General features: G+C 43.9%; 1 protein-coding gene and 1 long non-coding RNA gene across 7 annotated transcripts in view; one reads left to right on the top strand and one right to left on the bottom strand.

Moving 5' to 3' along the window:
• The window catches only part of ARHGEF3 (Rho guanine nucleotide exchange factor 3), a 306,479-nt gene that overhangs the window by 232,258 nt on the left and 59,412 nt on the right, over positions 1–14,809 (top strand). Inside the window, exon 1 of one of the 6 annotated variants that reach the window (XM_049640759.1) lies at positions 3,850–4,103. The exons of 4 other annotated variants lie outside the window; for them this stretch is intronic. In XM_049640759.1, the coding sequence (XP_049496716.1) occupies positions 4,008–4,103 (96 nt within the window). In that variant the 5' untranslated portion in view covers positions 3,850–4,007. Of the gene's footprint in view, positions 1–3,849; positions 4,104–14,809 lie in introns of those variants that run through there. One more of the 6 variants, XM_049640761.1, reaches the window with a different exon arrangement.
• On the bottom strand, positions 1,025–3,671 carry LOC125929506 (uncharacterized). The gene is made up of 3 exons (XR_007459887.1): positions 3,562–3,671; positions 2,060–2,190; positions 1,025–1,959 (listed from the first exon to the last, which is right to left on the bottom strand). It is a non-coding gene; the product is annotated as an uncharacterized LOC125929506 (long non-coding RNA).

The raw sequence follows: 14,809 nt of genomic DNA, 5'->3' as shown, positions 1-14,809 counted from the left end.
GTGTGTTCGAAGGCTGGGCTGTAGAGGATCGGCTGCTGTCACCTGAGCTCCTTCTGCAAATGCACACCTTGCTGCAGAGGTTACAGTTGAAAGGCCATGTTTTAAAGTCAACCATACTCCTTGAGCAGATGTGTATTACACACCTCCTGGCACAGAGGTTCAGGAATAGGAAGAGAAGAAAGGGGAGAAATGTAGCTGATTGAGCACCTGCTCTGTAATAAACACTCTTTCATATTTGATGAATGAATGAATGAATGAATGAGCCTTTAAGGAGAAAAAGAACCCACTAACTCTGATGTTAAGTGTAATGGTAACAGGACAAGGCATCGTCCCATTGGCTGAGAAGGTCTCCACAAACACTAACTTCTGAAGTTTCAGTCTCAGGCTGGCCTGTTGTGCTCAGCGCCACAGCAGTGAGATTTGAGGAGTTGATTGATGGTCTCCCAGCCATGCCTGGCTGTCTGCTCTTCTGAAAGGAGCTAATAACCAGTGGTGGGCTTGTGTGTGGAGGCCCACCACTCCACCGGCAGCACAAACAAGCCCCACTCGGCCCAGGCGAGAATGCAGGCCCCACTCTTGGCACTGTTCCTGGAAACGAAGAACAGGCTTCTTTATTCCAGTCTCCAGGCTTCTGGCTAGCAAGGAACACTGCCCGGCTGTGAAGCATTTTATAGGATTATAACGGGTTGTGCTAAAGGCGAGTTCTGAAAAGCACTTTGTGCCACTGCTTTGAGTGAAGCTGACTGTTAGGGCAGTGTTGTTCCTAAGCCCATAAACACACACACACACACACACACACACACACACACGCAGGATAGGGAATGCCGGGCTCCTGGGGCCCACTCAGCTGGGCAGCACTGCAGAGTTGGCCTGGCTTCCCTCAGTTCTGACACCAGCCTCAGGAGTGTGCTTAGGAACCATCCTGTAGAGCAGCCTGCTTTCTGACAAAGTCTTTGGTCACAGACACCTCTGTTGGGAATCCTAGGCAGAATACCCAAACCCCAAAACTGCTAATGTTGGAGCAGTACACCACACACGGGGGAGGTTCTGAAGTCAGGGCACAAGGTGGACATTGCATGGAGTCAAAAATACCCTTGAAAAAATTTTAAATGTCTCAAGGACCACATACATACATGGCTTGTATATACCCCAAATTGCCAGCTTCAGTTTACAGACCTTATTGTACCAAAAATATATGTCTTTAAACACCAGAGCCCTATTTATGGTGGTGAGACATTCATGCTTTGAGAAGCTTAGAAGCATCTGACAAGCCAAGGGAACTCCAGGTCCCCATCTTTCCTTTCACACTCATTTGGGGGCTTATGCTTTTTTTTTCAGCACTATGTAAATGATTACTGGCCATTAGCAATCTCTTTCTATCTCTATCTCTCTCTGCCTAACATATCTGGCAGAAAACACAGAAGTTTGCTACACATATGTTCTGTGGCCATGTATATTAATTGATTTTTATTGTTCCAAATCTTTTGAGGAGGGGCAAAAAAAATGTTATGAGAGAGTGGATATAGCAGCCTTCCTATCAACCAGTATGACTATTCTTCGCTGTATGATAGTTGTACTTAAACTTGAGGTTAAAGTACCCACTTTTCCATGGGGTTTGTGTGCTGCTACACTGGGCTTAGGGTATGCCAGACTCCCTGCCCAGCCCTGAGGATCCCGCAGTGAATGGACCAGTCGAAGTTTGCTAAGGTCACTCTTTCTCACCAAGTGCTGGAGGTGCACTTCCCAACTAGAGGATAAGGCCCAGCGAACTTGTCAAAGCTCGTCCTCAAAGGGGCTGTTGCTGGCCAGATCATCCTGTTGAGATGGTGGGTCTGAGGGGCCAGAGGAGCAGGAAGAAGACGGGAATGAGGAGCAGCTCCAGGTGCTTCAGCTCATATCCTCAGCAGCCAGGGTAGCCCTGAGTGAGGCATGTCACTGCCTCTCCTGGCCCTCCTTTGGCTGCAGAATTAATCAGGGGCTGTGTTAGTTGGGTGCCTTTGGAGATGACATTCCCTTCATGCCCCCACCAAGCTTGGTCAAGCTCACAGGGAGCACTTACATAAGCTCCCCAATCAGCACAGCCCGGGTTAAGAAATGAAGTTGTGTTCGGGAATACAGGTAGAAAAACTCAGTGGTCCATGGGCATCTTTCTCACTGCAAACCTCGTCTTCGATCACCTCCTTCCCACTGCTTGAGGATGTATATTTGAGGGGAAAAAAAATCCAGGTGTTTTCTCCAATCTCAGCCGGAACCCACTAATTCAGGAGTCTCCTTTACACATGTGGCAACAATGGGGCTAGCAAAACTGGCCAGACTCTCTCTTTTCTGAAGGCAGTTTGTCCACACTAGCTGGACAGGAAAGTAGGTGAATTTAGTGCCAGGGTGTGTGTGTTTGGTACCTGGGATGAAAGATCTATGTATCATGAGGTTTCCTGCCTGGAAAGTGGAAACGGGATTCTGGCCTTAGCTGGAAGCAGAGAACACTGTAACAAGGTCTAGATATTTCCATTCCCATTACCTCCTGTACACCTAAGAAGTCAAAACAAAAGACATCAGCTCCCTAGACCACCACCTGCAGTGGTCATGACTTTGATGGGGGCCAGGGGGTGGGATTTCAACAGTGCAGTCTACAAAATAACTTTTGAGACAGTGATCATTTTAATATTAAAAAAATTAATTTCCCAAGTAACACATAAATATATTTTTCTTGTAAAAAATTTAAGAACATTAGCTATAAATTGAAAGTCTCTTTTACAGCCTTTAATTCCAGGTGTATACCTGGCATGAATTGCCTCCCCTAGCCCCAAGGGGACTTATAAGTTTGCTGTGCATCCTTCTGGATGGTTTTCAATAGTATTTACCTACATTTTGCTATAGAAAATACATGGTATTATGTAGATGTGTTTTCAACACAAATGGTATTAATATTGGGCTTACTCTGCAATTGTTCTTTAACTGAATGTGATACATACACTGGAGATCTCTCCATGCCACAACCCTGGACCCATCTTGTTTTTGACTGCTGCTGAGTGGGGTTTTGTAGGGAGGAGAATTTATTCAAGCATTCCCTGTTGATGGATATTACCGTGGTTCCAGTTTGGGGGTTTTGCTTGTTTGCTTTTTACTGTTCCAGACTGGACTGCAGCAAATGATCTTAGAATTGCCTATTGAACATTTACAATGTATTTCTCCAGTAAGGCATGGTATAGCCAACCGGGTCCTGCTGCAGAGCTTCATCTTGAACAGACCCTGTCAGACTGCCCTTGTGAGTGGCTGACAGCCACTAATCAGCCTCTTCATATTTAAAAATGGGTACAGAGGAAGGCGCCCAAGGGAAGTCTCTGGAAGTGGTGGAAATACATTTCCTGATTGTGGAAGTGGTTACGTGAGTGTTTACATTTGTCAACACTCAACTAACTATGTAACTTAAAGTGGGCACATATTACTGTTTATAGACTATACACTCCAGTGACGTTCAGATGCTCATTAAAAAAAAAAACAAAAAAAAAACAACTGTGGGGGGTGGAGACTGGCTGGGAATAAGGCAAGACGGAATACTACCTCTTCTTAATATGGGCTTTTAAAATGCTGGCTTTTCCTTCCACCGGGTCTCCTCTCTACTCGCCGCCTCTTCCACTCCCAGAGTGAGGGGTAGTCGTTGCACGGGTGGCCTCGGGCCTCCGCCTCGCGGAAGGAAAAGACCCACGGTAGAATCGTCCCTCTCCTCGCTGGGGCGTTTCCGCGGGGCGGTACCTGGGCGTTCCAAGGACGCGCGGGGGCGGGGCCGAGGCGGTGCCCGCCCCGCCCCAGGTGGGCGTGCCCGCACTAGGCTCCGCCCCCTTTCAGCCGGAGCGCCGAGTCGGTCCCACCCGGCAAGAAGCCGGCTGTCAGTCTCCGTGCCGCCACTGCCGCCGGGCACCGTGGAGCTGGGGCCCCCTTTCGCCTGGGAGTTTTGTAGTCGCCTCGGGTCAGCGGTGACATCCCAAAGAGCAGGCCCGGCAGCCACCATGGTGGCCAAGGATTACCCCTTCTACCTCACGGTCAAGAGGGCGAACTGCAGCCTGGAGGTACCCCCAGCCAGCAGTCCGGTCAAGGACGCCGAGGTAGGGTCTCCACCTGGACCTCTCTGGGTCCATCTGTCAGTCCCTCTGTCTGTCTCCATCTCTCAGTCCCTCAGCTCCCTCTCTTTATCAGTCTCTCTCTGCCTGCATCTTTCATTCGGTGTGTTCCTCTTTCTTTCTCTCCCTCTGCTTCTGCGAATCCCTCTCCCTCTCCCCATTTCTCACACTCACTGTCTCCCTCTATGTCTCACTCTCTGTCTCTGCCTCCTTTTTGCCCCTTCTCTGTGGATCATCATGAGCCTCCTCCCCTATCCCTGTCCCCCTTCCTCTTGGCCAGGGAACAGCTGGCTGCCTCCTCACCCTTGCCTCTCGTATCCTGCAGGGCTCTCAGACTGTCAGTCTTCTGTCTAGACCCAACAGAGGGACTTTCTCTTACTGTATCCTTAGGCTCAGATGTCAGCCAAGAGCTACCTTTCAAGCTTGGGCTTCCTCTTGCCTGGGTTGGGAAGCAAGAGAAGGCCTTTGGGGGCCGCCTCACCTGTCAGGCTTGATCTCACAGTTGTTTGGCAGCAAAGACAGGACCTGGCACCTCTGCTTGTCATCTGTGGCCATTGGGGTCATTCAGCTGGAAGTCTGGGGGCTAAATGAGTAGTCTGAGTGTCTTGTACGTGGAGCCCGAAAATGAATTAAACTCCTTGAGGGCAGTGGAAAGCTGTCTTGGAACACTAGAAACAATTATCTTTCTGAAAGGGAACTTTCCAGTGCCTTAAGGGTGATGTGAAGGAGTCCTCCTGGCTTGTATTTCGTCTTGCCATTTACTTCTGTGTGTTATATCTCTGGCAAAGAGCTCAAAAGGCTGGGTTCAACTGGAAGAGAAAGCATCCTTCTTTGTCTTTAAGGTTCTTAGGGAATATAGTTGCTTCCATTAGACCACAGCTTTGCTGTGGCTGAGCTATAGTGGAACCCACGGGACCCAGCTCATCACTGCTGCTCATGTGTGTATCTGAGAGATCATCACTGTGCCCAACCACGACTGGGGAAAGTCTGGAGACAGATGTGCATCCGACCTTGTCGCAGCATTCTTAAGGGTTCTCTACCTACCCACCACCCTTGTGTCTACTTAGCTGTGTGCACTTGGCTCACTGAATTATGTATGTTTGGGAGGACAGCATCAAAGATTCATTGCTCTAACAAGAGCTGCTCCAAGCTGACAAGACTCCAAACAGTCTTCAGTTGTAATCAGCTTTCTGTAAGCTGAGCACAACTAACTTCTCATCCCCACCCCCACCCCACACTCCAGCTCAGTTGTATATTTTCACAAAGAGTTTTTGTTCCTAGTAGCTGTGGAAGTGTGATGGCCTTAATGGTGTTTGAATTTTTGTGTAAGTTTTGACAAGATAGCACCAGCATACAGTTCAGGTTGTTCAGGCTTGGAATAGATATAATGATTTTTCCATAGGAACTTCATAATTTAATGAATATAAGAGCAGTGAAGCTAGTGCCCCCTCAAACTCCTTTTCAAGGACGCAATCATAACCAAGTTTAATAAGTTGAAATGGATCAAAGGAAAGAATAGTGAGAATAGCTCTGGACCCTAACCAGTCCCGTCTTGCCATCCCTTAGTCCTATGTTTTCTGAGCAGTTTGGCAAAAAGCTTAGGTAAAACTCATCTGCTTGACCTTTTCATATACTTAGAATATAAATATATCTGTATGTCACAAATGTGAGGAAAGACATGTATCACCAAATGTCAAATATTAGTTTTCTTCATGGTACCCAGATACAGATTTTAAAATGTGACTTATTTTCCTTTTCGGGGGATATCCTGGCATGGCAGTAAGGATGGGAGAGGGACAATTTTGAAAATGGTAAATATTTTTCAGGTATCACCATTGAAGAGAGAGAGAGAGAGAGAGAGAGAGAGTGTGTGTGTGTGTATAGTTTAAATCAGAAATATCATGTATGCTCTATACATCCTGAAGAAGAAGGGTCCAGTGACGTGCACCTCCTAGCTTCATTTCCTGATAATGGTGATAGGCAAAGTTGGAAAAAGAAACCAAAGTGAATTTAGGGGGGTAGTTTTCTGGTTTCATTATCCGTGCAAAAGATAAGTCAACCCTTGTAGACCTTACTTCTCCATAAGCAATTAACTAAAATATATTTTCTGCCAGCAGGTGTCGTCAGTATTTGTAAGTGTTTGAAGAACAGCATACCCTGGTATGCCGGTTGAAAAACATGATTATACACATGTTTATAAGCTAAGCATTGACTGTTAATTCTTATGAAAGTACTTTTTTAAGATTGATAATTTTTTTCCAAAAATAAGGTGGTTATAAAGAGAAGAACTGACTTATCCAAAGTGCTTTTTGACCTTCAAAGGAAGCGAAGCACCTGTGCCCTTTGGACATATAATGGCCATTCCTTTGGAATTTGCTGTGGGGAGGAGCACTGCATGGACAAGTGCCTTCTAGCATGGCTCCTGAGGTTGCAGCAGGCGTGCTGGGGAAAGCCACTCAAGGAAAGCCTTGCAGGGAAGGGCCTGGTGTGCAGTGGTGTGCATCTGATACCATACACTTGAGTTGAAAATCTGCAACAATAAACATTCTCTTAAATTCAAATCATATCAAAATTTCTACTTGAGATTTAAATGCTTTGTAATTTTTAAAATTTTGGCGATGGTTTCCAGTGAAAGGAAAAAGGTGATATATTTTTTAATTTAATTTTCTTTAAATATTTTCTTAAAAATATTTATTTTAAACATGAAAAGTATTATGCACAGATTATGATATTAATACAATACTGCTTCCTAATCTGGTATTTCTTTATGGCATGGATATGTGAGTTGGGTTGCAAGTGTTTACTTTTAATACCCATAACCAGCTAGATCTTCCTGCTCTAATCGTTAACTGTGAAATCCAAGGACCTTAGTCCATTTTAGTCCATGGCTCTAGACTTTCCCAGAGAAGCATCGTTAAGCTTGCTCCTTCTGATCACTGATGTAGTTTCATTCAATTTATCTGTTTTCTTATTTGTTGGGCGCTTATTCCCATGCCAAGAGGGACTGGTCCTTCCAGGCATGTTAGGTCCTCCGAACACCTGACCAAGTCACAAGAAGGAAAACGGTTAGCTCTTAATGAATTACACTGATTGTACGTTTAAAGGCACCATTTCCATATGGTGAAGTTTGTGTTTAAAGAAAGAAGGCTCTGGGGCGCCTGGGTGGCTCAGTCGGTTGAGCGTCGGACTTCGGCTCAGGTCACGATCTCGCAGTTCGTGAGTTTGAGCCCCTCATCGGGCTCTGTGCTGACAGCTCAGAGCCTGGAGCCTGCTTCAGATTCTGTGTCTGCCTCTCTCTCTGCCCCTTCCCCGCTCATACTCTGTCTCTCTCTGTCTCTCAAAAATGAGTAAACGTTAAAAAATAATTTTTAAAGAAAGAAGGCTCTGGGGCACCTAGGTGGCTCAGTCAGTTAAGTGTCCAACTTCAGCTCAGGTCATGATCTTGTGGTTCATGAATTCAAGCCCCACATCGGGTTCTGTGCTGACACAGCTTGGAGCCTGGAGCCTGCTTCAAATTCTGTGTCTCCCTCTCTCTGCCCCTCCCCTGCTTGTGCTCTGTTTCTTTCTCTCTCTCTCAAAAATAAACAAACATTAAAAATATAAAGAAACGTGGCTCAAATGAATGGATATGTTGGCTAAGGATGCTGGAGCCTGGTGAGAAGGTTTTAAGAGTTTGGGGTCAATCTCATTTTTAATGATAATACAAAGAGATGTTTCTGTTATTTTCTTTCTAAGAATATATCTGAAAATTTGATGGACAGCTCACTTTGAGTTTTAAGATGCACTGTTTCAGATGTTGGTCAGGATTAGGCCAGATTTAGTTAGCAGAATTTGTAATCATTGCCTTTCTCTCAAAAGTATATGATCTGATTTTGATTCAGCCAGTATATTTGTGTGACTCTTGGAATGACGTGTATCTAGAAATGACGGAGCTCTATTCCTCTCCTAAGTACCACATCTAGTGTCTCACTTGAGACCTAAGCCATGTTGTAGGGTTAACATAAAGTACATATTTTTTCCCTCACTTTATGAATAAAGACACTGAGGGGAGGTGACTTACAGAAAGCCATGAAGAAAATCGGCAGCTAAACTGAGAGCCAATGCCAGGTTTCCTGATGGATTTAGTCCAGCATTTCATACAGTGTACCTTGTGGCATCTAAGGGTGTTTACCTCTGTGAAGAAAGAGGGAGGGGAATGAATACTTAACAGACATATAAAATGCTTTAAAATATTTTCTTTTAAGTATATAATCACGAGTGCTTTATGGAACTGAGGTGAACCCTATGCCCCTGCCATAATTTATGCCCCAGTCAGTCCACATGTGGACTTGAAAATTGTATGCACCTGGGGCTCAACTCCTTGCATGCCAGCTGGAGAGCTAAAGAAGTCAAATGGTTTCCAGTAATGTATACATTTCTTGGAATCTGTATCGTGTAGTGTTGAACTGATAGTATATATAACCAACTGCATAGAAATAGTTCTGAGGAGTTATTGCAGTTAGAATCCTGGTAGTTCTTCAAGTGACTAAACAAGTAGACTCCATGAATCATGTGACTTCAGATCTTGCTGGGAGGGGAGTAACATGGAGTTACCTAGGGTAAAGGCCATTGCTTGCTGGTAGCATCTGGTTATGGTCATCCAGCCATGATTCTGAGGCTTGTTCAGATGGCGTCTTGGCTTCCAGGATAGGATGTACATGAACTAGGAATAGATATATTGGAGAAAAGCATATTCACTTTACACATGTACATTTGAGTATGTTCAGGGTATCAACTCTAGACTGAGTCCTAATGCCATCACCTGCTAGTGGTATCACCGTGGACAAGCTACTCTGCCTCCCTAAACTCTGTTTTCCTCAGTGTTAAAATGGGGTTGATGATAATTCCACCTTCTAGGACCATAGTGAGGGTCAATGAGATGATTCATGTATAGCACTTAGCCCAGTGCTTCGTGTATAGTAAATGTCCAATAAATAGCATCATCATCATTGAGACTTCTGCACCTTGAAAAGATTCCTCAAACATTTTTAATTAATGATCACCATCCTAATTTTCTGAGTGTTGTGTTACAGATAGCAGGGCCTCATTGTAGGTCTTCTCTTTATCCCCACAACACTCCTATAAGGTTGGTGCACTGGTCCCTTTTGGGAGAAGAAACCGAGACCCGGAGCTGGGTAGTAGCCTTTCCAGGATGGCTAAGCTACTAAGTGGAAGAGCCAAGATTCACACCCCAGTCTGGCCCCGAAGCTGTACTTTCCCAACCACATCACGTTGCGTCCAAATGACTAAATCACTGGTCTCCTCACCACATAACACATGAAGGATGAACCTGCTTGCTGGAGCAAATAGCCTCACAGTCAAAAGCCTACTTTTTCTGGGTGTCTGGATAGAAGACCCCACCATCACTCAGTGCTTCTGGCAGCTCACTTCGTAGAATGGCTACAACCCAAAGGAGTGGGAATTTGCAAGCCTCCATTTGGGGAGGGTTTGGGTAACTTCCGTTCTGTGTTTCTCAACACCAAGGAGCTGGTCTTTGGCAGAATTCCGCATGCTCAGCTCTGTGGAGGTGACACTGTTAGTTCTGCAATTAGTCATTTTGCTTATCTGCGTTAACCACCAGCCTTCCACCTAAACCAAATAACTGGAAGGCCCTGACTGCCATCTGGATACTTGCAAATTGTGTCATTTTCTCAAGACACTCTGAAACTGCCTATAAAATCCTGGACTGTTGCCACTGTTTTCATAACAACTGAATGAAAATAAATTACTGACCATATCCTAATTTTTGCAAAGCCCGGTGCACATGTAATTGTTATTAATGGCATGCATATATCTAGAAGAGCTACTTCATTTGTGATGTATGCATGCAATTGCCTTCCATAATTTGTCAGCATTGGTAATGTGTACAGGTCACACACAAAATGAGGAAATTGCTGTAACTGCACTGCCATGTATTTTCATCTTGGCTCATGGACTGTCAAGAATGAAGGCCAGTGGTTTCTAATGCCTTTCATTTTTAATGAATTGACACTGTTTATTAGCTTAAAAGAGGCTATGTCACACGTTAATCAAGAAAGGCGTCTGAACCTTCATCTGGCTGGGAAAGGAGGGTTCTTTTTAAGTCTAGAAACACTTGTGACTAGACCTTCTGTGTTTGAGCCATTGTATTCTTTTGTGAGAAGGCAGCCCCGATTATTACTAAACTTCAGTTAATTGGAGCAGAACCAGAAACCTTAACGGTAAAGTCACTGGACTTTTTTTTTTTTCCTCCTCTGGCTCTTAAGATGAAGAGGTAAGGAGTAGCAAAACAGGCTCTTTTTTTTTTCCGGGGATTTATGAAACACAAACAAAACTAGCCTTCAGGAAATGACCCAGGGTCATTGCATTCGAGAACCTTAGAGTGGGAAAGGCCTGTTGAGAACATGGAGCCCAGTGCTGGGGCCATTCAGTCTCTGCTTAAACATCTCCAGAGACAGAGAGCTCATTACCTTCTGAGCCTGTACACTCCATCTTTGTTCAGTGTGGATCATGAAAAAATCCCGTCTTAATTATAACATTGCTTTCTGCAACTGAATAATATACAGGAATATTTTCTCATGTGTTATCTCCTTAAATATTTGTTCTCTCTCCCCATCTACTCCCACTCTGCACACACACATGCATATGTATGCATGTATACACACACACACACACACACACACACACACACACACACACATAAACACACTCTTCCCCCAGGTGCTTGTTTCTCTTGGCTGGACATCCTCGTTCCTGTAACTTTTCCAAATGGGACTTACTGTCCAATCTCTTTCTCTTCCTTGCTTGTTTCCACCGGACATCCTCAGGGTGCCTGGAAATCTTGAGTATTGATCAGCCCAGAGACATACTATATAGTGCTATATCAACAAACAAGATTTCTGTTATGTTTAATGTGCTTCCTTAAACAAGAGAAGTAGACTAATGCATTGAAAAAGACTTTTGAAATAGAGATGACAGACTGAAGATTAATGTCTTTGTCATATAAGTAATTTATACAAATGTAAAAGAACCCTCCAAGATGTCCTTTGATAAATGAACAAAAAGACACTAATAATTCATGCACAAGGAACTGTGAAAGTAAACATTATTTAAAATGTTCACTCTAATAGAAATTATAGAAGTGCAAAAGGCAAGTACAATAATAAGGTGCTGTTTCATACCTAACTGATGTCACAAATATTTTAAAGACATGATAGAACCCAGTCCTGGGGATGTTGCAAGGAATAACACACTTCTTTGGGGTAATGAGGGGACTTGTCAGTATATATTAACACACAAAAAAAAGGTACTTGGGTGGCTCAGTTGGCTAAGCGTCTGACTTTTTCAGTTCAGGTCATGATCTCAGCTTATGGGTTTGAGCCCCACATTGGAGACCGCTTGAGATTGTCTCTCAATCTCCCTCTCTGTCCCTCCCCAGCATGCGTGCTCTCTTTGTCTCTCTCTCTCAAAATAAATAAACTTTAAAAAACAATAAAATAAAACAAAATAAAATAAAATAAAATAAAATAAAACACAGAAAATGTTTAAATCTCTGGACCCAGTATTCCAGCTCTTAGGGAGGAAAATACTATTCAAAGCTGTTCATAATGATATTATTTGCAATAATTGTCATGTTATATGCTTGTGCATTTTATAGGTTTCAAAGCATTTTTATAGTCTTTTCCTCACTGGAGTATAATTATCCCCATTTTAAAGATGAGGATCCCAAGAATCGGAGAGATTCAATAATTTTCCTAAGATCACACAGCTGGGCATGGCAGAACTGAAGCTTGAAGCTGGCTGTCTGACTTCAGTTTAGCATCCTTCCCTACTTGTTTCTAACAGAAAAGCCAACGAACCGACCTATAATGAGAGAATGGCTCCATGTACCGTGGCCTCTGGCACAGGGATCGATGGCATTTGAGCCATTACACACTAGCTAACAGAAATACCTTAATGTTCTTGTAAAACATAAAAAGGAAAAAGCGTGAGCATAATGACACACATGATGTAACCAATTTAAATGTGTACATATGTGCATGAGATGTAGAGAAGTCGGGGAAGGGAGGTTCAGTCGGCACACCCTCTCCCTCTCTCATTGCACTTACTAAATTCACAGCAGTGCTGCCCTGTGTTCAGATAGCAGTCAGGGGTTTTCACTTGCACTGTCTCCTTTGAACCTTGCACTGGCTGAGGGAGCTGAGCAAGGCAAGGACTGTGCTTTTTGTTTGTCAACTGAAGAAACAAGAGATTCAGAGAGATGAGGAGGCAGGTCCAAAATATTGTCGCCTCCTTGTCCAGCCTTGACCTGTTGGCACACTGCAGTGTTGGCTTAACCCAGTCATGTTCCTGAATGAGGTTGGTGGTAAGCAGCACTATTTGGGGGGTTTTCAAAGTGAAGTCCATTAAACTTAGAACACTGCATGCGGTGACCTCACCTGGGAGCCAGTGGGCTGGTGGACCCATCCCTTGGCCTGCACTCCACGTTCAAGTGCAAAGCCTACTTTATATTTAAAAATTTTTTAAATGTTTATTTATTTTTGAGAGAGACAGAGACAGAATGCGAGTGGGTTAGGGGCAGAGAGAGAGGGAGACACAGAATCTGAAGCAGGCTCCAGGTTCCGAGCTGTCAGCACAGAGCCCAACGCAGGGCTTGAACTCACGAGCGGTGAGATCGTGACCTGAGCCGAAGTCAGACGCTCAACCTGCTGAGACACCCAGGCACCCCAAGCTTACTTTATATTTAATGTGAGATTGCTATGAAACAAGAAGCCCACAAAAAATGGCTAAACAGAAACTTCTGTACGTGTAGAGGACATCCCTTAAAAAGATGTCTGCCTGAGCTCTGCAGATCTAATGTTTGCAGCAGAGGTGCTAATTAAATGGTAAGGAGAAATAGAGCACTTCCCCCGAGGGGACGGTTTCCGTAGATACCAAGAGAAGTTGGCAACCTGAATGAAATAAAACTAAGAGCCTGTGTCAGGACCTTGGAAAATATATAAAAAATGTTTAGCAGGTGCCACCATTGTCAGATTTGGAAGTCTGGAGTCTTCCTGGAGGAAGAAGCCACAGAAGGGAAGAGGGAAGCAGCCAATGGGTGGAAAGAGATAGATCTACAGGCCTGACGGCCCAAAGGGGGACAAGTGATAGAAGCCTTCTCTCTATGTGCTTTCTGGCTCCAACACAAGGTCAGTGCTAGAGTCCCTCTCAAGTGTGTTATCTTACATTGAAATGCTAACATTTCATAATCCCTAAGTGACGCAGGCATGTCAAGAACGACCCCAGGCAAATACAGAGAAGATAATTAAAGGTCACTGGTGAAGACTGTTCTTGTGTTTGACTTCGCACGGGTGGGGAGGGGTGCCGGTGGCTCGTTAGTATCCTGTTAGGTTTTTGGTCTTGTTCGTTCTCACACACCTTCAACCATCCCCCTTGCTGGTTGGTGGTTGCCTTGGGTGCTTCTGGGTGTGGTCTTGCAGAAGGGGTCTGAAACCATGGTGAAGAAGGAAACAGACTATTTACAAAAGGCAAAAAAGTTGATGGTAACTTAAGTGTTGGCCACAGGCGCATGGTGCAAAGCCATCTCCTTCCGCCCCAGCTGTTTGATAGTGGCTTAAATTGGACGGTTTTGAAAGACAGCACATCCGAAAAGAGGACTTGTTTTCTCTTGTCAGTTTCTGAATGCTTTGTGCCCGGGCTCTAAGGACTGAGGAGAGTGAACTTTGCTCTGGCTCAGCATCAAGGAATGGGGACTTGCTTTGAAGGACTCCTAAATGCTTAAATCTGAATTTCTTTCGCAGCATTTATTTCTAAGCTGGTTCTTACAAGAGCCTCCCTACTAGCTGGAGACAGGACACAAGTAGAGGCTCAGAGAAGACCTCAGAGTCTTTGTTTCTGGAATGAGAAGACTGGCTTAGATATTTTTTTCCCAGAAGGTGGGTTTCCTACCATTTGTGGTCGCCCAAATGATACAGGAACAAGGGGATACAGAGATGAGACACAAAATAATAATTTTGACTCATTTTCTCTTTTTCAGTTCTCTTCTTATTCTTCTGATCCTTCTGATCATGCTGCAGAGAAAGTCTTAGTTTAGAGCTAGTGTGTCTTTAACACCTTTCTATCACTTGTTAATTCCTCCTTTTAACAAAGCTCAAGCCTCAGTCTTAGAAGCTTTAGGCAGGCAACAGTATCTAACAAGAATTTAACAATTGGGTTCATTTTTTAAAGTTAGTTTCTATTTATGGCAGGCTCAGTGATAGCATTTATTTTTATAATATGTTTACTTAAGTACAAAATAAGTAATTTAAGGAAACATTACATATGTAGTAGTTCACGCGGTATATACATTGGCTAAAAAATCGTCACAGTGGTACCAAGAGTTTGGAAATAGTGCATTCAGTGTGTTCTGAGACCCCTTCTGCAGCAATAGGTTCCTGAGCTTGAGTATAGCTGCTTATAGACTAAATCTTAAATTTGGACTTTGAGCATAGGAGCCAGATTTCAGATATTAAGATTTTTAAACAGATAAAGATGGGCTTTAATGTGTCATAGAAAATTATCTTGGACTAGATGTTAGCAAATTAAAAACAAAAATTGGATTTCTATCCTAAGAACGCAGATCTTTTTTTTTTCCTTTTCAAAGCTTCAAAGTCCCAAAGTTCCAGCTGAAATCA

Source organism: Panthera uncia, chromosome A2, assembly GCF_023721935.1.
Source record: "Panthera uncia isolate 11264 chromosome A2, Puncia_PCG_1.0, whole genome shotgun sequence".
In the NCBI taxonomy this organism is placed as follows: domain Eukaryota; kingdom Metazoa; phylum Chordata; class Mammalia; order Carnivora; family Felidae; genus Panthera; species Panthera uncia.
The sequence above is the reverse complement of the archived record's forward strand: the minus strand, read 5'-3'. Positions and strand labels throughout refer to the sequence as shown.